The sequence below is a fragment of the Symphalangus syndactylus genome, chromosome 7, assembly GCF_028878055.3.
Source record: "Symphalangus syndactylus isolate Jambi chromosome 7, NHGRI_mSymSyn1-v2.1_pri, whole genome shotgun sequence".
In the NCBI taxonomy this organism is placed as follows: Eukaryota; Metazoa; Chordata; class Mammalia; order Primates; family Hylobatidae; genus Symphalangus; species Symphalangus syndactylus.
This window is the reverse complement of record NC_072429.2, coordinates 98,170,671-98,193,172: the sequence shown is the minus strand read 5'-3', so window position 1 is coordinate 98,193,172 and position 22,502 is coordinate 98,170,671. Positions and strand designations below refer to the sequence as shown.

General features: G+C 34.3%; 1 protein-coding gene across 17 annotated transcripts in view; it reads right to left on the bottom strand.

Annotated features, from left to right (window-relative positions):
• VPS13B (vacuolar protein sorting 13 homolog B) overlaps nt 1-22,502 on the bottom strand; it is an 897,698-nt gene that overhangs the window by 417,043 nt on the left and 458,153 nt on the right. For all 17 annotated transcript variants that reach the window (XM_063642860.1, XM_055286878.2, XM_063642862.1 and 14 more), the window contains exon 24: nt 14,570-14,790. In XM_063642860.1, coding sequence (XP_063498930.1) covers nt 14,570-14,790 — 221 coding nt within the window. The remainder of the gene's footprint in view (nt 1-14,569; nt 14,791-22,502) is intronic.

The following is a 22,502-nucleotide window of genomic DNA, read 5'->3' as shown; positions in this document are numbered from 1 at the left end:
GAACTACCACTTCCCATGTTTAGAATGTCTAAAATTAAAAAGCCTAACTACAAAATTAGCTGGGCATGGTGGCGGGCGCCTGTAGTCCCAGCTACTCGGGAGGCTGAGGCAAGAGAATGGCGTGAACCTGGGAGGTGGAGCTTGCAGTGAGCCAAGATCGTGCCACTGAACTCCAGCCTGGGGGACACAGCGAGACTCCGTCTCAAAAAAAAAAAAAAAGCCTAACTATATCAAGTATTAGTAAGGATGTAGAGTAACTAACGCTCTCATTTTCTGCTGGTAGGAATGTAAAATTTAGAATACGATTTGACAGTTTTTAAAAAGAGCATATACCTACCGTATATGATCCAGCTATTCCACTCCTAAGTAGTTTCCTAAGAAAAATGAAGCCTATGTCCATACAAAGATGTGTACACAAGTGTTCATGGCAGCACTATTTGTAATAGGCAAAAATTGGAAAAAATCCTAAATATACATTGACAGGTAGTGAACAAATTGAAGCACATTCACATGACAGGATGCTGTTTAGCCATAAAAAGAAATAAACTATTGATGCATGCAACAATGTGAATTAATCTGAAAATAATTATGCAGAATGAAAGAAGCTAGGCTAAGAAAAACAAAAATTAGTCTATAATGACAGAAACAATGGTACCTGTGATGGGGAGGAATGGGAGGGAGGACTGCCTAAGAACATAAAGAAACTTGAAGATGTTACATTGTGGGCATAGTTTCATGTGTGTATGTATGACAAATCTTAACAAATTAGCTAATTTAAACATGCAGTTTATTGTATGTTAAGTATACCTCAATAAAACATTTTATAAAAATCCCTAAAAAATAAATACCATGTGAGGTGGCTTTACATGAGTTCTGTATGAAGTTCTCTGAATATCAACAATGTCTTGTGTATTGAATGCTGACTGAATATAAATATGTAACATTATTTTTAAAAAATTTATTCACACACTTTTTTCATTTAATCTATAGCTGTTCAGAAAAAAGATTCAATTTCACTGGAGAGGCTGAGAAAAGCCTCAAGGCATATTCCTGAAGGAGAGACAGGATTTAGATGAGTACAAAGTCATTCTACTCAGAAATACAGAATGAACAAAAGCCAAATGCAGGGGATGATCAAGACAAGAAACAGGGCTGATGAAGAGTCCCTAGGTGGCTAGAGAGGAAGGGCCCATTTTGCAGAGTATCAGGAGATAGTGTCAGAATAGAATCACTAAAGGTAGAGAGGAAGAAAAAACATGGATATACAATGTCAACGCAAATCAAGGAGAAACGGAATTTCACCAATCAATTTAGTGATCTGGGTTGAACAATGCAGAGAGCTCTAAGTTAATACAGTCTTAGAAAAATTATTTCATTCAGCATGTAGGTTGTTACTAATCATTAAAACTCAGTTTCAGAAAGCTTTTTTTTTTTTTTTACACAAAAACAACTTTTCACATAAAAGATTACACTTGTCCAGTTTAATTTTGTTTAAAAGTTAAAACAAAAATCAAGAGCTTGGGCCAGGTGTGGTGGCTCATGCCTGTAATCCCAGCATTGAGCGGGCGGATGACCTGAGGTCAGGAGTTCAAGACCAGCCTGGCCAACACAGTGAAACCCTGTCTGTACTAAAAATACAAAAAATTAGCCAGGTGTGGTGGTGGGTGCCTGTAATCCCAGCTACTTGGGAGGCTGAGGCAGGAGAATTGCTTGAACTCAGGATGCGGAGGCTGCAGTGAGCTGAGACCACACCATTGCACACCTGCCTTCGCAACAACAAAAAAAATGTCTCAAAAAAAAAAAAAAAATCAAGAGCTCAGAGAAATAAAAAATGGGTGAGTGGTGCAAGGATACAAATCTAGTTTCGTCTGAACTCAAAGCCTGTGTTCTTATACAGCAATGCCAAATTCCATTCCCTTGGTAAAAACTGATCAACATAACAGCAATAAAAATGATGAATGAATGAATAGAAAACTGGCATAAATCTGTTCTTTCTCAGTTCCACATATATAAACCCCAAAATGCTAAGACAGTGTTATGTCCCTGTGAATGCCTATAAGAAAACAATGTATCAGTTTGCTGGCCAAAGGTAAACAGAAGTTTTATCACATTAAAAAAAAAAAAAAGATTCTATGGGCTTTTTTTTTTTTTTTTTTTTTTAAATAAAGACAGCATGTTGTTATGTTGCTCAAGTGGTCTCAAACTCCTGAGCTCAAGTGATCCTCCCACCTTAGCCTACCAAGTCACTGGGATTACAGGATAGGCTCATTTAACTTTGGAATAAACATAGTATTTAGGGTCTGAGATACTGGTGTCTAAAGACATTAAAGGAAACAGGGTAACTTTGGTCACATAGTTAAGATGAAGGGAACGGATAACAGAAATCTCTTCCAGTCATGAAAGCATCAAATATTCAACCAAGATAAATATACACAGTGTCTAAGAACACTGAATGGCAATGAAAGTTCCAGGACTAAAATAGACAGACAGTAATGTCTGATACAGTAATAAATTTGCTCTCAGCCTACCTTACATACATAGCCTTCTCTATATTTAAAGTACATTAACTACATGAGGGTTCTGTATCTAGGCAACAATGAAATAAATTCAATAGTGTACAAGGGTCACAATTCTGATGTCATCCTAATGGATAAGCCAAAGAAAGGTATTTAAGTAGGAATTATTTCCATAAAATGTACTCAAGAAACATACACACTGGCTACAGTCAAAAGCCCACAAATCTTCTGACAGTATACCTCAGTATGCAATCTTAATGGGTCTATACAATATTCTGAGAATAGGCTCACAGCTTTAAGCCAATGGTATAAAAAGGACAAGAAGTATTGATTTGCACCTCCTCCTTACAACAAATATATTTTAAAAACAAAAAGCAAACAACAAAAACAGATGGATAAATGAGAAAGCACAAGAAAGAAATTTTGAGACATTAATTTTAAAAGAAAAAACAGTAAAAGACATTTTAAGATTCTATGGTCAGGTGTATATCTGCGTGCATTTTAGGGGTCCATGATACTCCTTTTAAGACAGGATACCCAGAAAATAAAAAGGAATATATAGGTATCTTTGACTATGAAAGATTAAACATTTCTAGCAAAAGATGTCAAAGAGTTTAAAAGCAAATTAACTGCATTACAGTTATGGGGTTTGTATTTATAGAGTCTAAAGGAAGCTTTTACAAATTGCTAAGAAAAATGAATTTAATAGAAGACTGGCTAAATGATATGAATTAACAAATCACAAAAGAGCAAATTCACTGGACAATAAACATGTGAAAAAAAGCTCAATTTTATTAGTAATTAGAAAAATATAAATTAATGCAAAACTGTCAATTCACGAATGAGCAAACTCAATGGCCAATAAACATTTGAAGAGATGCTCAGCCATCTGGTGTCATTTCCTCTCAGCATGAAAAATGTTCCTTAGTACTTCCTGTATGCAGTTCCTGCTGGTGATAGAGTCTTTTCTCTGAAAATATTTCTCTTTAGTTTTCATTTATAAAAGTTATTTTTGCTTAATTAAGAACTTCTAAATTGATTGAGACGTTTTAGTTTTTATTTTCCTAATTTAAAGATGTTCTTCTGGCGTTCGTGGTTTCTTATGAGAAGTAAGCTGTTTATCAAATCTTGGTTCCCCTGAATGTAAGGTATCATACATGTATTTTCTTGTGATATATTCAATATTTGTTCCTTACTTGTGGCTTTCAATAGTTGGATTATGAGGTATGTAGATATGGCGTTCTTTGCGTGTTTGTTTTATTCACCTTCATGTCTGCCTTACATGTAGTGCTCAATAAGAATTTGCTTACTGCATATGGCCAAAAAAGAAAACAAAAGAAAAAACCAAGTCATCCCTTGGAATTTTGAAAGCATCCAAAGAGAGTCTGGAAGCATAAGCTAAAGCAATCACTCACAACAAAGAGGTTTGTTTAGAGTCTCATGTTTTGGCATTAAAATTTAGGTTAATCTGTCACTTGAAGATATCAAAGAGTATTAATCCCTCACCAAATCTTTTAGTTTATATAGATTCTTCAGTGCCGTTATTTTGTGGTTTCACATCTCTTCAGGAATGTTGCTACATTTCACCAGGGATGTTCATACCAATTTGCAAAGAGGGTCTCACATTTTAATCAGAGTCAGTCTACACTCACAAAATGATATTCATATAACATTTCAGTGTTTACAAAATATTTTCATAAATATTTCAGACTTCCCAAAAACCTTTTGATCAACGTTGGTTACACCAAGTGGTGACAATTTAACACAATTTTGTTTATGAGGATTTATTGAGTAACTCCAAGGATTTTATGAGATTTATAAAGCAGAATTACATAAAGAGATAAGAGTTACTACATTTTGAGTAAAGATGTAGTAGAACTCTCAGTGCCCAAGGTTCATTCAGCCTTGGAGTAATTCTAGAAAAAAAGGTTCTTGGTATCAGGAGAACAGGAGAAAGGAGGCACTGGGAGCCAGGTGGCCCTGGAAGCCAGATAACTGAAGAAAGGACAACAGGGAAGGAACAGACATAGGAAGGAAATACAAGACCAAACACAAGCCCCATCTAGCTGATGACTTTGCTTAGAGCTGGTTTACATTTAAACAACAACAAAATCTGAGCTTAGCTCCAAACAATGTGGATAGCTAGAGAATATACCCAGTACTCTAGTTTTGAGCCAAAGTATTACATTTAGTAACACCATAAAAATCACAAAACTATTAAGTATCTCAAAGTAAAGAAAATTTTAAAAATATGAATATAGTGGAGTCTACAATATTTTTTGTGTTAGCTAGGACAGCTATGGATAACTAGAACATGTGGAGTAGGAGTATCCTCTCACAGCTACAATTATCTTTCCTAAATTATAAGGGCCTTGGTAGATAACTCCAAGTAGCAGGGGGCTGTCTATTATATGTAGCTTTAGAGAGAGACTGAGCTACCACTAACTATAAATTATGACTTTAGAAAAACAACACTTCTATATCTTCCAAAAATATCTTCATATCCCTTTGTAATACGTCCTCTTCCTATCACCCCTTTATTCTCTCTTCCTCTCCTGCTTCCAGGCAACAAGTACAAGTAACCTACTTTCTATCACTATATATTAATAGTAATCTGCATATTTTAACATTTTATGTAAATGGAATTATAGAGTAAGCACTCTTTTCCCACTTGGCTTCTGTCAGCATAATGATTTCAGGATTCATCAATGATTTTGCATTTTATCAATAATTCAGCCCTTTAATGGCTGACTAGTATTACCTTGGTATGAGTAGGCTATAATTTTTTTACTAATTCACCTGATGATAAACATGTGAGTTTGTCCAGTTTGGGGCTATACAAATAAAGCTGCTATATACATCTGTGTAAAAGACCTTTTGTGGATATATATTTTTGTTTCTCAGAGGAAATACATAGGGAGAAATCGCTAGGTTGTATGATAAGTGTGCTGAACTTTTTCAGAAATTGCCAAGGGGTTTCCAATGTTGTTACATCATTTTTACATTCTCACAAGCAGTGTATGATGAGTTCCAGTTGGTCCACATATTGAGTCTATCATTTATTTCAGCCAATCTAATAGGTGTGTATTTCTATTTCTTCATGATGTTTTTCCTCTGATAATGATATTGGGCATATTTTCATATGCTTATTGACTATTCAAATAAATATTTTGCGAAGTATCTCTTCAAGTCTTTCCCCCATTATTTGTCTTTATCATTTATTGTTCATCTTCATGTTATTGAGTAGAAAGAATTTTTAGGCCGGGTGCTGTGGCTCATGCCTGTAATCCCAGCACTTTGAGAGGCCGAGGCAGGTGGTTTGCTTGAAATTGGGAGTTTGAGACCAGCCTGGTCAACAGATGAAACCCTGTCTCTACAAAAATACAAAAATTAGCCAGGCGTGGTGGCACACACCTGTGATCCCAGCTACTCAGGAGGCTAAGGCAGGAGAATCGCTTGAACCTGGGAGGAGGAGATTGCAGTGAGCCGAGATCACATCACTGCACTCCACCCTGGGCAACAGATGGACACTCTGCCTCCACAAAAAAAAAAAAAAAAAAAAAAAAAAAAAAAAAAAAAAAAAAAAAATTTGGATGACAGTCCATTGTTTGAAGAATGTCTTGTAAATACCTTCTCCAAATGTCGGGCTTTCTGCTATCTCAATGTGTCATTCAAAAAGTATTGTTTTTAAACTTGATTATGCCCAATATCAAGATCAATAAGCCATCAACAATTTGAGTCTTCCAAACTATGAGGAGATATATCTCTTTACTTCTTTTAGGTGTTAAGTTTTCTCAGCAACGCTTTATGGTTTTCAGGATAGACGTCTTAGATATCTTTTGTTAGATTTATTCATTTATGTTTCTTGGATGTTAGTAAAGAGTGAAATTGATTTCATTCCATTTTCCAGTTGTTTGCTGCTAGTACATAAAAATACAATTGGTTTTAATACATTAACTTTGCCTTATAAAAGCTTGGTGAGTTTTGTTCGTTTTAGTAATAGTTTATTATTAGACTCCTTTGGGGTTTTCTATAAAATATGTTATATGCAAACAGTTTTACTTCTTCATTTCTTACCTTTATATCTTTTATTAATTTTTCTTGGTTTATTGTAATGGTTAGGAACTCTAGTATGATACGGAATAGAATTGAAAGCATAAATCCTGGACTTTTCCCTGATCTTAGTGGGAAACCATTCAATATTTTACCATTACGTATGATATTTACCATTGTTTTCCCTTATATGATCTCTATCAGTTTGAGAATGTTACCTTCTACTTGTAATTTGCTGAGACTTTTCATCCTGAATGCATGTTGAATTCTGTCAAATGTCTCACCTGAATTTATTGAGATGATCATGATTTTTCTCCTTTGTTTTGTTATTATGGTAAATTATATTGAATGATTTTTGAATATTAAACCAAACTTGCATTTTTAAGATAATTACTAGTTGGCCATTATGTATAATATATATATTATGCTTTTTAAATATTGTTATCTTTGATTTGTTAACATTTGGTTAAGAATTTATATATCATTTTCATGAGGGATATTAATACCTAATTTCCTTCTTTTGTAAAGTCTTTTTGAAGTTTGGTTATTGGAATTATGCTAGCTTCATAAAACCAATTGGGCAGGGATGCTTCAGCCTTCATTTCTGGGAAAACATTTGTGAAAAATTTATGTTATTTTTTCCAGAATATTTGATAGAATTCATCCATCTAGATTGGAAGTTTTCTCCATGGGAAAGTTTTTGACACCCCATTCAATTTTGTTAAAACATACAGAGCTATTTGGATTCGCTCTTTTCTTCTTGTGTCAACTTTGACAGAATTCTTTTCCAATGAAAATTTCCATTTCATCTAAGTGGTTGCATTTGTTGGCATAAAGTTGTTCATTATTCTCTTATTATGCTTTTAATGTTATCAACCCCCCTTTATTCATGATATTAGTAGTTTGCATTTTTTTCTCCCTCTCTATTATTTCAGTCTAGCTAAGGAACTGTCAATTTTGTTGATCTTTTAAAAGAACCAGTTCATTAATTTTCTATCTCCTGCTCACTTTTCTGTTAACTGTTCCATTCATCTCTGCTCATATCTTTATTATTTTCTTCTTTTTACTTACTCTGAGTTTCTCTGTTCTTTTCTTAGCTTTCTAAAGTTGAACCTTAAATGGCTGATTTAAGATCTGTCTTCCTTTCTAATATGTCTTTAAAGTTATATTTCCCTCTAAACACTGCCTTAGCTTATCCAGTTTTTTTAGTGTCATTCAATATTTTCTAATTTCCCAAATAATTATGTCTTTGTTCCATAAATTATTTAGAAGCATGCTGTTTAACGTCCACATATTTAGTTTTTCTAGCTGTTTTATTATTATTAATTTCTAATTTGACTGTGGTCAAATAATACTTTCATGTGATTTTTGATCCTCTTAAAAATGAGACGATGTATATCGGTAAAAAAGCACATTCTATGGCTGTTGGATATACTGTTCTATAAATGCCAATTAGATCAAGGTGAGTGCATAGTATTTTCATATCTTCTATATCTTCAATTATTTATTTTTAATCCAGCTGTTTTATCCATTGCTGAAAGAGGCATTACAAAATTTCTTACTATGATTCTAGAATTCTCTTTTTCCCTTAATTCTGTTAATTTTTGTTTCATGTCACTCTATCTATGGTAACACACTTTTTATTTGTTTTATCTAAGATTCAAATAAGTCCAGCCTTCTTATGCTGACTGTTTGTATGGTGTATCTTTTACTATGCATCTATTTATAATCTGTTTCTTTATATTTAAGTAAAATACAATCTTAGGTATTATATGGTAGCATCTTGCTTTACTTCCCACTATAGATCTTTGCCTTTTACTTGGAGTGTTTGACCAATAATTTGTGAACTTTCTCTGTAAAGGGCCAGACAGTAAATATTCTAGGGTTTGTGGGCCGTACTGTTCCGTTATTCAATTCTGCAGGTGTAGCATGGCAGAAACCATAGACAATATGTAAAAAATGAGTGTAGCCAAATTTGGCCTTTGGGCATTAGTTTGCAGATTCCTAATTGAGACCATAAATATTTCATGTAATTATTAATATAGCTGGCTTAGCTCCAGCATTTTATTTTTTGTACTGTTTCATCCTCCAGTTTTTGTTCCTTTGTTACTTTTTCCCATCTTTTTTTTTGGCTTCTTTGAATATTTTTTAGTTTTTAATTTTAATTCCTCTATTGGCTTTTTGGCTTTATCCTTTCGTATTTTCACATTTTCTTATTAGTTGTCCTAAGAGAGTAAAACATACGAACCAAAACTTTCAGTCTACTTAAGAGTTTATATTGTACCACTTCATATGATATGTAGAAACTTGGCAACCATAGATTCTTTTACTCCATCTTCCGCTAGCCTTAATGTTATAGTTGTCTTGTATGCTACATCTACATACACTGAAAAAACCAGCAGACAATGTTATGCTTTTTGATTTCAAGAGTCATACATATTTTTTAGTTTTTTAAAAAATATATTTACCCAGCCATTTACCCTTTCTGTTGGTTTTCCTTCATTCCTAAAGATCTAATTTTTCATCCAGTATCATTTTCCTTCACCCTGAAGAATTTCCTTTAGCATTTCTTGTAGAATAGAGCAGCTGGTGACAAACTTTCTTAGCTTTCCTTCATCTAAAAATGGGTTTATTTCTCTTTCATTTCTGTGGGGTATCTTCACTGGTTAACAGTTCTTTCATGTTAGCACTTCCAAAATGTTGTTCCAATGTCTTCTGTCTCTTGTGGTTTCTAATGAGAAATCTACTCTAATTCAAATCATTATTTGCTTTTATGGAATGTGTCTTTTCCCATATCTGCTGTCAAAATTTTAAAAAATTTACCCTTCGTTTTCAATATTTTAATCACAATGTGTCCAAATGTTTGTTACTTTGGGTTTATCCTGTTTGGGATTAGGTGAACTTCTTGGATGCATAAAAGACTATCTCTTTCCCCAAATTTGCAAAGTTTTCTGTAATTATTTCCTCTCTTTTTTTCTATCCCAATCCTTTTATCTTCTCCTTCTGAAACTCCAAGCAGTACACAAGATTAGACTTTTCTGTTCTACAATCATTGAAGCTCTGTTCACTTTTTTTTAAATGATCTGCATTTTTATGTATATTTAGCAGTATGTTTGGCCACCCATGCAAGGAGTTTGTTAAACACTGTGCCACTATCTTGTTTTTTATTTTTTTTAATTTTATTATTATTATACTTTAAGTTTTAGGGTACATGTGCACAATGTACAGGTTTGTTACATATGTATACATGTGCCATGTTGGTGTGCTGCACCCATTAACTCGTCATTTAGCATTAGGTATATCTCCTAATGCTATCCCTCCCCCTACCCCCACCTCCCCCCTCCCCCTACCCCACAACAGTCCCCGGAGTGTGATGTTTCCCTTCCTGTGTCCATGTGTTCTCATTGTTCAATTCCCACCTATGAGTGAGAACATGCAGTGTTTGGTTTTTTGTCCTTGCGATAGTTTGCTGAGACTGATGGTTTCCAGCTTCATCCATGTCCCTGAAAAGGACATGAACTCATCATTTTTTATGGCTGCATAGTATTCCATGGTGTATATGTGCCACATTTTCTTAATCCAGTCTATCGTTGTTGGACATTTGGGTTGGTTCCAAGTCTTTGCTATTGTGAATAGTGCCTCAGTAAACATACGTGTGCATGTGTCTTTATAGCAGCATGATTTATAATCCTTTGGGTATATCCCCAGTAATGGGATGGCTGGGTCAAATGGAATTTCTAGTTCTAGATCCCTGAGGAATGGCCACACTGACTTCCACAATGGTTGAACTTGTTTACGGTCCCACCAACAGTGTAAAAGTGATCCTATTTCTCCACATCCTCTCCAGCACCTGTTGTTTCCTGACTTTTTAATGATTGCCATTCTAACTGGTGTGAGATGGTATCTCATTGAGGTTTTGATTTACATTTCTCTGATGGCCAGTGATGATGAGCATTTTTTCATGTGTTTTTTGGTGGCAAAAATGTCTTCTTTTCAGAAGTGTCTGTTCATATCCTTTGCCCACTTTTTGATGGGGTGGTTTTTTTTTTTCTTGTAAATTTGTTTGAGTTCATTGTAGATTCTGGATATTAGCCCTTTGTCAGAAGAGTAGGTTGCAAAAATTTTCTCCCATTCTGTAGGTTGCCTGTTCACTGTGATGGTTGTTTCTTTCGCTGTGCAGAAGCTCTTTAGTTTAATTAGATCCCATTTGTCAATTTTGGCTTTTGTTGTCATTGCTTTTGGTGTTTTAGACATGAAGTCCTTGCCCATGCCTATGTCCTGAATGGTATTGCCTAGGTTTTCTTCTAGGGTTTTTATGGTTTTAGGTATAACATGTAAGTCTTTAATCCATCTTGAATTAATTTTTGTATAAGGTGTAAGGAAGGGATCCAGTTTCAGCTTTCTACATATGGCTAGCCAGTTTTCCCAGCACCATTTATTCAATAGGGAATCCTTTCCCCATTGCTTGTTTTTGTCAGGTTTGTCAAAGATCAGATGGTTGTAGATATGTGGCATTATTTCTGAGGGCTCTGTTCTGTTCCATTGATCCATATCTCTGTTTTGGTACCAGTACCATGCTGTTTTGGTTACTGTAACCTCGTAGTATAGTTTGAAGTCAGGTAGCGTGATGCCTCCGGCTTTGTTCTTTTGGCTTCGGATTGACTTGGTGATGCGGGTTCTTTTTTGGTTCCATATGAACTTTAAAGTAGTTTTTTCCAATTCTGTGAAGAAAGTCATTGGTAGCTTGATGGGGATGGCATTGAATCTATAAATTACCTTGGGCAGTATGGCCATTTTCACGATATTGATTCTTCCTATCCATGAGCATGGAATGTTCTTCCATTTGTTTGTATTCTCTTTATTTCATTGAGCAGTGGTTTGTAGTTCTCCTTGAAGAGGTCCTTCACATCCCTTGTAAGTTGTATTCCTAGGTATGTTATTCTCTTTGAAGCAATTGTGAATGGTAGTTCACTCATGATTTGGCTCTCTGTTTGTCTGTTATTGGTATATAAGAATGCTTGTGATTTTTGTACATTGTTTTTGTATCCTGAGACTTAAAAACTTTTTTCCTTTCTTTTTCAAATTCAGTAATTTCTACTGATCTATGTTCAAGTTTAGTAACTCTTCTATCATCTCCAGGCTACCTTTAAGCCCACATAATATGGTTTTCTTCCTTCAGGTACTGTATTTTTTACTTCTAAAATTCCACTTGATTCTTTTTATACTTTTCATTCCTCAATTCAGATTTATTACCTTTTCATTCAGTATGCTTTCCTTTACACCTCATTAAAATTTCTAAAAGCTGCCTTAAAGTCGTTTTGCAATTCAATTATTTTAAAACAAGTTGAGAACATGCATTTATGTGGGGGTAGTCAATTGCTTGTTTTTGAATTTTTCCTAGAGTATACAGGAATAATCAATAGGAAAGATAGGCTAAGGGAGCTTATACTGCCATGCTCAGAGATATTTTATGTTTTCCTTTTTAACGACTTCTATGATAAAGGGTCTAAAGAAGTTGAATCTGTTCCTCTACATTCTACCAGGCAGAGCTGCCATAACAAAGTACCATAAACTGGGTGGCTTAAAACAACAGAAACATATCGTCTCAAAGTTCTTGGAGGCTACGGTCCAAAATCAAGGTACCAGTAGGGCCATGTACCCTCTGAGATTCTGAGTACAATCCTTCCTTGGCTCTCTGCCTAGCTTCTTCTGGTGGGAACTATCTGTCTTGGGTGCTCCTTGGCTTACAGCTCTACTAGTTCAATCTTTGCTTCCATGTTCACATGACAATCTCCCTGTGTATCTTTACATCATCTTCCCTTTGTATGTGTCTATGTCCACATTTTTCTATTTTATAAGGATACCAGTCACATTGGGTCACCCTAATGACTTCATTTTAACTTACTTCTGTTACAAACCTATTACCAAATAAGGTTATATCTGAGATACACAAGGTTAGAACTTCAACATATATTTTTGTGGGGACACAATTCAATCCATAACAGTTTCCCTTCCTTTTAAAAACACTTTAAAGCAACCATTAGCAGTAGCGCTCAAAGAGTAATCTCAAAGAAGAGAGTTATTTCATAATTATTTTCTTCTGTATCACTATGGGTATAATAGAAAGGCAAATAGCCATTAAACTGAAATATTTAGTATCATTCAAAAGTATTCACTACTGATTCTAAAATAAATGACCTTATGGCATGGTGCTCACACCATGTAACCCGGCACTTTGAGAGGCTGAAGCAGAAGTATCGCTTGAAGCCAGGAGTTCAAGATCATCCCAGACAACAAAGCGAGACCCTGTTCCACAAAAAAATAAAAATGAAATAAATTAGCTGGTCACAGTGGCATGTGCCTATAGTCCCAGCTACTCAGGAGGTTCAAATGGGACGACTGCTTGAACCTAGGAGTTTGAGGCTGCATGAGCTGTGATTGCACCACTGCACTTCAGCCTGGGGGACCAAGCAAGACCTTGTCTCAAGAAAAAAAAAAAAGAAAGAAAAAAATGAAATAATGTTTACTATAGTGCAAGATGAGTTCTTACGTTTTTATGACAGTGCTCTTTTAATACAGCCGCCTTGTCATAATTCTAATTAAATGCATTTTTGTAATAAGACTCTTACCAATATATTATTAGGTCTAATCTTTTCAAAGTACACAAAAACATATAAAAGTTAAATCAAATAGTATAGTATATAGTAGGGAGAGGGAGGCAAGAAGAAGAGAAGAAAGGACGAGGATGGTTTCAAAAAAGAGGCTCTATAAAATATGGAATGCAAGCTGATAGTCCAAAGAGAAGTATCACTTGATATAGGGGAGGAAACGGAGTAGGGTAGCACACAAACAAAAATATAGTTAATTGTCACGTGATAGTAAAATGTAAAACATTTAACATTTATGATTAATACTACTTCATAAAAAGTGAATTAAAACAAAACAAAAAATTTTAAGAGAAAGAGTCTTGCTTTATTGCCCAGGCTAGAGTGCAGTGGCTATTCCCAGGTGCAATCATAGCACACTACAGCCTCTAACTTCTGGGCTCAAGTGATCCTCCTGCCTTGGCCTCCTGAGTAGCTGGGACTATAGGCATGTGTCATCAAGCTCAACTAACTTGAACCTACTTAAAAAAGTACTCTTCAAAAACTGGCTTATAACAATTAATATAACAAATATAACAAATAATATTTTTAAAAAGAAAAAGATTTCAGTTGTCATAGGCCAATCATGCTGTATCGTGTAATTTTACAGTTTAATATGAATTCAGATCACCTGGGTTTGCAGAAATAATTAGTTGCATGCAATTTAACCCTTGTTCATTTACCCTCAAATAGACTAACCATCATTCTGAGCAAACTATTGCAAAGACAGAAAACCAAACACTGCATGTTCTCACTCATAGGTAGGAATTGAACAATGAGAACACTTGGACACAGGGTGGGGAACATCACACACTCAGGCCTGTCGTGGGCTGGGGGGCGGGGGGAGGGATAGCATTAGGAGATATACCTAATGTAAATGACGAGTTAACGGATGCAGCACACCAACATGGCACATGTATACATATGTGACAAACTTGCACGTTGTGCACATGTATCCTAGAAATTAAAGTGTAATAATAAAAAAAATTGCATGATAAGCAAAGAAGTTCTGAGTGAGAATCTGAATGAAAATTACACTCAATCAGTTCAACAGACTCTTCCAGTCTGACAGTAAAATAGTTCTTCAATGTTTAAAAACATTACATCTGCAACTGATTTCATTCCATCGGCCAAAAGATACATTTGTACTGCCACCATTACATTTTCAGAAGAGTTTAAATTTCACAACTTGAGAGAGCTTCAAAGCAATTCTTAATCTAACCACCCTGATCCTGATGGCCAAGTTAAAAATAATTTAGGATACTTAAGAGAAGAGAAACCCTTCAACAAAATGGATAACAATTGCTTTTAAATCACATTTCTTTAAATTTCCTTTCATAAATCAAATGTACCAACCTGGGGATTAGAGCATTTCATCTCTAGTGACTCTAGGTCAACATGGAGACAAACAACAAATGAATGTCGTGTATCAGGTCCCGTAGCAAGTAGTTTTTGAGACGTGACAGCTAGAGTGGAGGTGCAACCCATAGGTTCCACTAGGCAAAGTGTCACTTGTTTTCCAAGAAGGGTATAAATGCTGAAATTATGCAAGCTGATCGTCCAAGGGAAAGCATCACCTGATGTAGGGGATAAAAGGGAATAGGGAAGCACACAAATAAAAATACAATTAATTTTCACTTGATAGTAAAATGTAAAACATTTAACATTTATGACTAATACTGCATCATAAAAAGTGAATATAGTATTCCTGAGACCAAAGTGCTAAACAATTTACATGCTACTTAAAATTCTTTCAGTAATTATATACACTATAAACCATACATTAATAGAAATTAAATATATGGGATAAAAATAAAAATAAAAGTTCTAACTTCTTCTTCCCTTACCCTAGTTGGTTGTATTGTGAAACTGTTGGGGATGTACGCATACCTTGGAGGCCAGAGAAAACAGATCACATTACAAAAATGTGATCTGATACCTTGATTTTGGACTGTAGCCTCCAAGAACTTTGAGACAATATGTTTCTGTTGTTTTAAGCCACCCAGTTTATGGTACTTTTTTATGGCAGCTCTGCCTGATAGAATGTAGAGGAACAGATTCAACTTGAATCTTGATTTTATCTATGGTACTGAAAATGACCATAGATCTTGCCATGGAATGAGAGAGGAAAAGAATAAACAATCTAATATGGTCTGTTGGATCACCTGCATCAGAATCATGTGGGATGCTGGTTTAAAATACAGGTTCCTAGGACTTTAGACCTTCTTAATCAAAATCTCTGATGGTATGACCCAGCATGAATTTGATATGTTCCCTAGATTATTCTTACATTTGAGTTATTTTTAAATAAAATGCACTTGATAAAAAATTGGCATTCATAAATTTCAGGATTAAAAGCATAATTTCCTTTTTATACTTTGAGCTTTTACTAACTTATCTCAGGTAAGATTAATTTATTAACATAAACATTTGAGATAAAGCCATTTATTTCTTGTAAATATAGGAAAGTAATTTTTGAACTTTTAAAAAGTCCATTTAGTATTAGAATATTTTTAAACATTTATTATGGTGATATCAATTTTATATCATTTGTATTCTGGACTTTACAATTCTACTAATGCTTGTCAGTACAGAGAGTATAACACGAACATCATTTTTAGTAATTCAATTATTTTAGAACAAATTGAGGACATTTATTTTCTAATTAGAGAGGTAACAGATGCCCTACTGCAGATAATTTGGGAAATATATAAAGAGAAACTATCAAAACCATTCATAATTTACCTTCTATCTTGCCACCCCTAATAATAAATAATATTAACACTTAGTTATATTTCCTTCATATATACTTTTCCCCCTATGGGTGATGGATGTGCCCAGGCAAAGATGAGATCAGAGATCACACTGCACTCGTAGTCTTCCCTTGTTTTTTCACTGAAGAAAAAATACCAAGTGAATTACTAGGTAGATCATACTACAAGTATTTTAGAGGAGTCTAAATATATATTCAACACTCAGTAGGTACCAGAAGATACATTCTCATAAGTTTGAACATTAAAAATGTCTTGACCAAATATAGTTAATAAAATTATTATAAAATTAGAAACTTTGAAATTGAGACTTGCATAATAAAATAAACCTAGCAACATAGTTCACAATAACTTGACTGGAAACAATGATAACTGCATAATAATATGTGGTCAGCACTATGGTACTTTGCCTGTCTGAAGATTTAAAATATTTTTCCCCCTAGGAAGAATGACAAACTAAATCATCTGTAACTAATTCTAAAATTATTTTAAAACCTACATCAAATTCCATGCTATTTAAAAAATAAAGGCTCTGCCAAATTTGTCTTAAAATATTTTGGACTGAGTTCAGATTATATATTTTAAAGCTGGTAGTGAGCTATATATATTTTTTCAAACCTTATTTTATCCAAGAAATACTAAATGGTGGTTATGCTGGATGGAAGAGCACCAGATTTAAATTTGTTAAATTTTTTAAAATCTCAAATAACATTGGTACTATCACAGTTATATTTCTGTGTCTTCTTTGGAATCAGATTAGGAAATTGAAATTGGGCATATAATACCCTAACTCCTAAAAAAAAAAAAACCTGTTAAGGTACTACTTCATGTCCACTTATTTAGCATACAGATTGTTTTAAAAAGCACACTATACCTAGAAGATGAAATTTTAACATGCAGCGACAAAAATTCCACAATTTCCCACTGTGAGAAAAATTCACAAAACACATTAACTGCACAAGTACTCCTTTCACACACACACACACCAGAATGAAAACACCTTATCTACTTATAATACTGGCAAAATAATGTTCTGGGCACTCCATAAAATATGTTCAGACATCCATGACTGGCCAGAACCACATACTATTCTGAGAACTTCATATAGCTTTCTATCAATCTGGGCTGATCTTCAAGATCAAGATTTTTATTTTACTTGGAAAGTTGCAATGCTATAATCTAAGTCTTTCATTTTAGAGAAAATATTGCCAGCAGAATTAAAAAATTTTCAAACAAAATGTCTAAAGAATAAGAAAAAAAGAACAAGGCAGGAAGATTGAGAATCTCATTTGTATGTGATTATCTATATTATCTATATTATCATTAGAGAAAAGAATACAAACAAAACAATTCTTAAGAAAATGATGACCAAAGACTGATGTAATTCAGACCAAATAATGTGAAAGAAAGTGAATATGACAGAAAGCTTTGGGACAAAATGAATAAATAAAGAACAACCAGTGAGACTATGCGTTACGTGTGTCAACACTAAGGGGTGGAGCAGGGAGGAGGTCCCTAAAGGAACATATTAACTTACAATTGAGTGAAACTTAAAAAGAAAATTACAGTGGATTTCTTTATATTGTATCACATGTTGCTGATATCATACCATGCTATAATCAAAAGATTATGGTTTACATGACACAAAAATAATTTTAATAATATAGATACAAAAAACGTTTTTGTCAATGTTGCGGTTGGTGAACAGTGACTATTTATACAAATCTTTATCACAGAAATATAATGTATGACCCTGAATCTTTCTGGGTAGGAATCAATATTCTGGAAAGATAATCAGTCTTTTCCTTTCAAAAAACACTCTACTATACTACAGGAAAAAGTGTATGTACTTGAGGCCAGTTTGAATCACCTTACAAATATCTATTTAGCAAACATGGAAAGAATGTTGGTCAATATTGGAGATACTTTCCTCAGTTTTCTTTGTTTTCATTACCTTAGTCACTGAATGTTTGTCAAAAGAAACAACAACACAAATGCCTTCCTCTTCTCCCAGTTTTTTCTCTTACGTTCAAAAAACCAGTATGACTCAGGCAGGTTTGTATTTCAAATATGAACTAGTATAACCAGGAACATTCTACCACCTATTGTGAGTGTAACACTCGAGAGAAAGATGTACTACAAGCGTAAATAGGCCAAAATTGCTGAGGGTGTTACTCCAAACTAGTTAGCATTTACCTTATTTAAAGACAGTTAAGGCCTGGAGTGGTGGCTCACTCCTGTAATACCAACACTTGAGGAGGCCGAGGTGGGCAGATCACCAAAGGTCGAGAGTTCAAGACCAGCCTGACCAACATGGAGAAACCCTGTCTCTACTAAAAATACAAAAAAATTAGCCAGACATGGTGGCTCACACCTGTAATCCCAGCTACTTGGGAGGCTGAGGCAGGAGAATCACTTAAACTCGGAAGGCAGAGGCTCCAGTGAGCCGAGATCGTGCCATTGCACTCCAGCCTGGGCAACAAGAACGAAACTCCATCTTAAAATAAAATAAAATAAAATAATAAAATAAAATAAAAATAATAAAATAAAAATAAAATAAAATAGTTAAGTGTTTATTAATTCTAAGTGATGTTAATTTAAGTAATAGGTACTTTAAAAAAATCAAGACATAATAAATGATATCTAATCCATCTTCATAGAAGAGGAAGACAGCTGAAAGGCATAGAAAGAAAGGAAATGAAAATGAGCAACCTTCAGTTTTATTTGCTCTGTAACTAAAATTCTACATTTGGAATACTGTTTTGTATTAGGAAATGTGAAATGAACTGCATGTACAAAATAAAATAATAATGATAATAATATTAAGAGACAATTGATTTCAAATTTGTGAAAAACATTTTACATATAGAAATCTATGTTACTAATAAAACTATTACTTACTTCTGAAAGTCATTACTGGATTAATCATGACTTGTTTGTCAACATTTCATTATTCATAAAGAAATATAATACTCTTTAAGATTCTCTAAAACATTATTTCAATTGTAAACAATGCAAAACTAGAATAATCACTGCTTTTAAAAGAAGGGACTGAAAAGAATAGCATTGCCCTTTCGACAACAAAGGTATTAGTAGTTACCCTATAGTTTTGCTAAAAATGTGAATATTATAACAATGTGTGACTTAGGGTAAATTGGTATTGAAGACTCCTACTACTGTATAAGACAAGATCCTATCGGTAACATCAGTGCCATGGGATGGATAGCTGTCTTGGTCGGCATAGGCTGTTATAACACAATACCATAGACTAGTGGCTTCAATAATAGACATTCATCTCTAAGAGCTCTGGGAGTTCCAGTATCAAGGTGCTGGCAGATCTGTTTCCTGGTAAGAACACTCTTTGAAGCTGGAAAACAATTAGATAAACTTCTTGCTGTGTTCTCACATGACAAAGAGAGAGGAGGCTCTGGTATTTCTTCCTTTTCTTCTTAAGGCACTAATCCCACTGGCTCCAACATCATGATGTCACAGAAACCTAATTACCTCCTAAGTGCCCCACCTCGTAAGCATCGCATTGGATATTAAGGGCTCAACACATGAATTTGAGGGAACACAAATACTCAGTCCTTAACATTAATATAGGTATAGCTAAAATGGGTATCTGGGCATATAAGAAAGGAACAAAGAAGTCAGGTATGTGAAAATCTTAGAAATTTGTAAACTATCAGTGAAAGATGACAGCTAAAGTTTAGGAAAGCTGTACATAGGAAGAATACCTATATTTAAGAGAAAGGCAGAGGAAAGGGAAAAAGAGCCCATGAAGAACGTTCAGAAAGAATGGCCAAGATCCACAGAAAACCAAAAGAGAGTGGTCATCCAGAAGTTAGGAAGGTATTCAAGAAGGAATCAACCAATTATGTCAAGAATAAAAAAAAAAGTTCTATTCGATTTGACAACTAAAAGGTTTGTTATCTTGATTGGATAAGGTGAAAAGATATCTTGATATTCTTACATGCCAATATGGAGAAAATAAAGAGTTTATAAGCAAGTTCTCTAAAAACGCAGTGCATAGCATACAGTACACAAAAGGAAGAGATGGAGGGAGGGAGGGAGGGAGGGAGGAAGGAAGGAAGGGAGAGTTAGGAAAGGAAGGAAGGAAGTTGGAAGGAAGAAAGGAAGGAAGGGGAATGAATGAGTAAAAATGGCTGGGTCTTAAGCATTGGCAGCAGTATAAGGATTGCTTCTAGTAAGGTAGATTCTTTTGTTGAACCAATATTCTGAGCTAAAATTATGTGACCTCATTCTAGGATCTAGGGACAGAGCACTGAGCAATACATATTCACGTTTTCATAGAGCTTGCATTCTAGTGGTAGAAAGAAAGATAACCACCTATTAATCAACTGATATTTAGTATATGTCAATGTTGGTAAAAGCTCTGGAGAACAATTAGCAGAGTAATGGGACACTAGCTGATGGTGGTGTCATTTTAAGATCGGATACTCCAGTAAGGCCCTTCTGAAAAAGTGAAATTCTTCAGAGAGTGAGCTGTGGAACTATTTGGAAGAGAAACATTCTAGGAGAATTGCAAAGGCTCTTTATTAGGAATGTGATGGGTCTGGATGAGAAATTGTCAATGCTTTCACTGACTTCCATTAAAGTAATATGAAGGTTGCCTGTTGAGTAGGGAAAACAATTAGATAACCTTAAAGAAATTAGTAAAAAAAAATTTATCTAGCTACTATAAGGAATGGAAAGACATTAAATAAGTTAGAAAAGCTTGCAAGATCATTAATGAAAGTCAGAAGTAATTTTCCTAAATATTGTCAGGAATGTAAGAAGAAAAGCTCAGATGTCAAAGAGTTGGAATGATTCAAAGCTAGACTTCATTTCATGAAAATGAAAATCTGAGAGAGTATGTAATTATACATTTGTGCTATTTATTGCACAAACTCTGTCTACCACACTCACAGTTGTCTTCAGTATAAAGCAGTCACCAGTAATTCTTTCTGCATAGGTCACAATGCATTACATTTCCTTACTCGTAATGGGGCCAATCTAAGGAGACAGTGAAATGCAATCATTTCCAGGCTAAATATTAAAAAAAAAAACTAGTAATATATGAAGTATCTTGAGAAAATAAGAGGATTCGGGTTAGACTTGCAGTTATGGCCAAATAAGGAGGTTTTTTAAAATCCTCTTTCCAAAAATAAACTGCAAAGCTAGATATAGTTGATACAACATTTAACAAAAAACACAACCATTTCAGCAATCTGGGATTGAAAGAATGAGAAAAGCATTTATGCTTGAAGAACTGTTGAACTTTGGATACGAAGAGTGAGAATCTGTGATGTTCTTGCATGAGGTCATTTCTATCTCTACCACAGAGGAGGTTCTACCAGCACAACTATGAGGACTGGTGGCATTGCTGCCATGATCAAAGAGAGGTCACTTGATTTGGAGTGGTGAACAATGTCCACACTCAGCAACACTATCAGTGGAAACTGATAACACTACCAAGGAAGAAAAAAAACAAAACAGTCAACCAATAATTTTATATCCAGCAAAACTATCCTTCGAAACTAAAAGTGAAACAAAGATGTTCTCTCATAAACAAGCACTCAGATTATTCAATGGTGGCAGACCTTCCTTACCAGAAACACCTTGTCCTGCAATCTTTCAGGTGTTAACTCCAATGTACAGAAAGAAACGAAGAGCACTGGGTATGACAAATATGTGGGTTATATGAAAGACTCCACAGATATAGTATTTGTCATTTCTCTCTTAAGTACTTGAAAATGCTACTGAATATATACAACAATAATTATAACACTGTAACATTTGGTATGGGTTATATTACATGTAGATATAATATACGTGTCAATACAGGGGGATAAAGATTAGATATGAATTAGAACAAATTTTCCATAATTTACCAGAATTAATTTAGGAGTTAACTGAGGTAGGATGTAAATTCAAATCATAATACAGCTCCCAGAACCACCATTACAAATATACATAGTACAAAAATGAATAGAGAAAATTAAATGGTACACTAAAATACACATATAAAGCACATAAAGTAGTAAAAGGGGAACAGAGTAACAAAAAAGACAGGAACAACAGACAACAAATGGCAAATTACCAAGTGAGTTCAAATATATTATTATTACACTAAATGGAAATGTTAAAAGCCCCATTTAAAAATCAGAGATTGTCAGACTGCATTAAATAGCAAGATTAACAAAATACTGTTTAAACTAGAAACACTTTCATTCAAAGCCAAAAGCATGTTTAAAGTAAAAAGATGGAAAAAGGTATACTATTAAACCACAACCATAAGAAAGCTGAAGTAGCTATAATTAATAACAGATAAAAACTGATTTAAGATAAGAAGTATTACAGAGACAGATATTTCATAATAATAAACAGGGTCAACCTTTTAGTAAAACCTAACAACTATAGGTACATATACATCTAACAACAGAATCTAAAAATACATCATGAGCTACATAACAATGTTTCACTTAATGACAGACTGCATATACAATGGTGGTCCC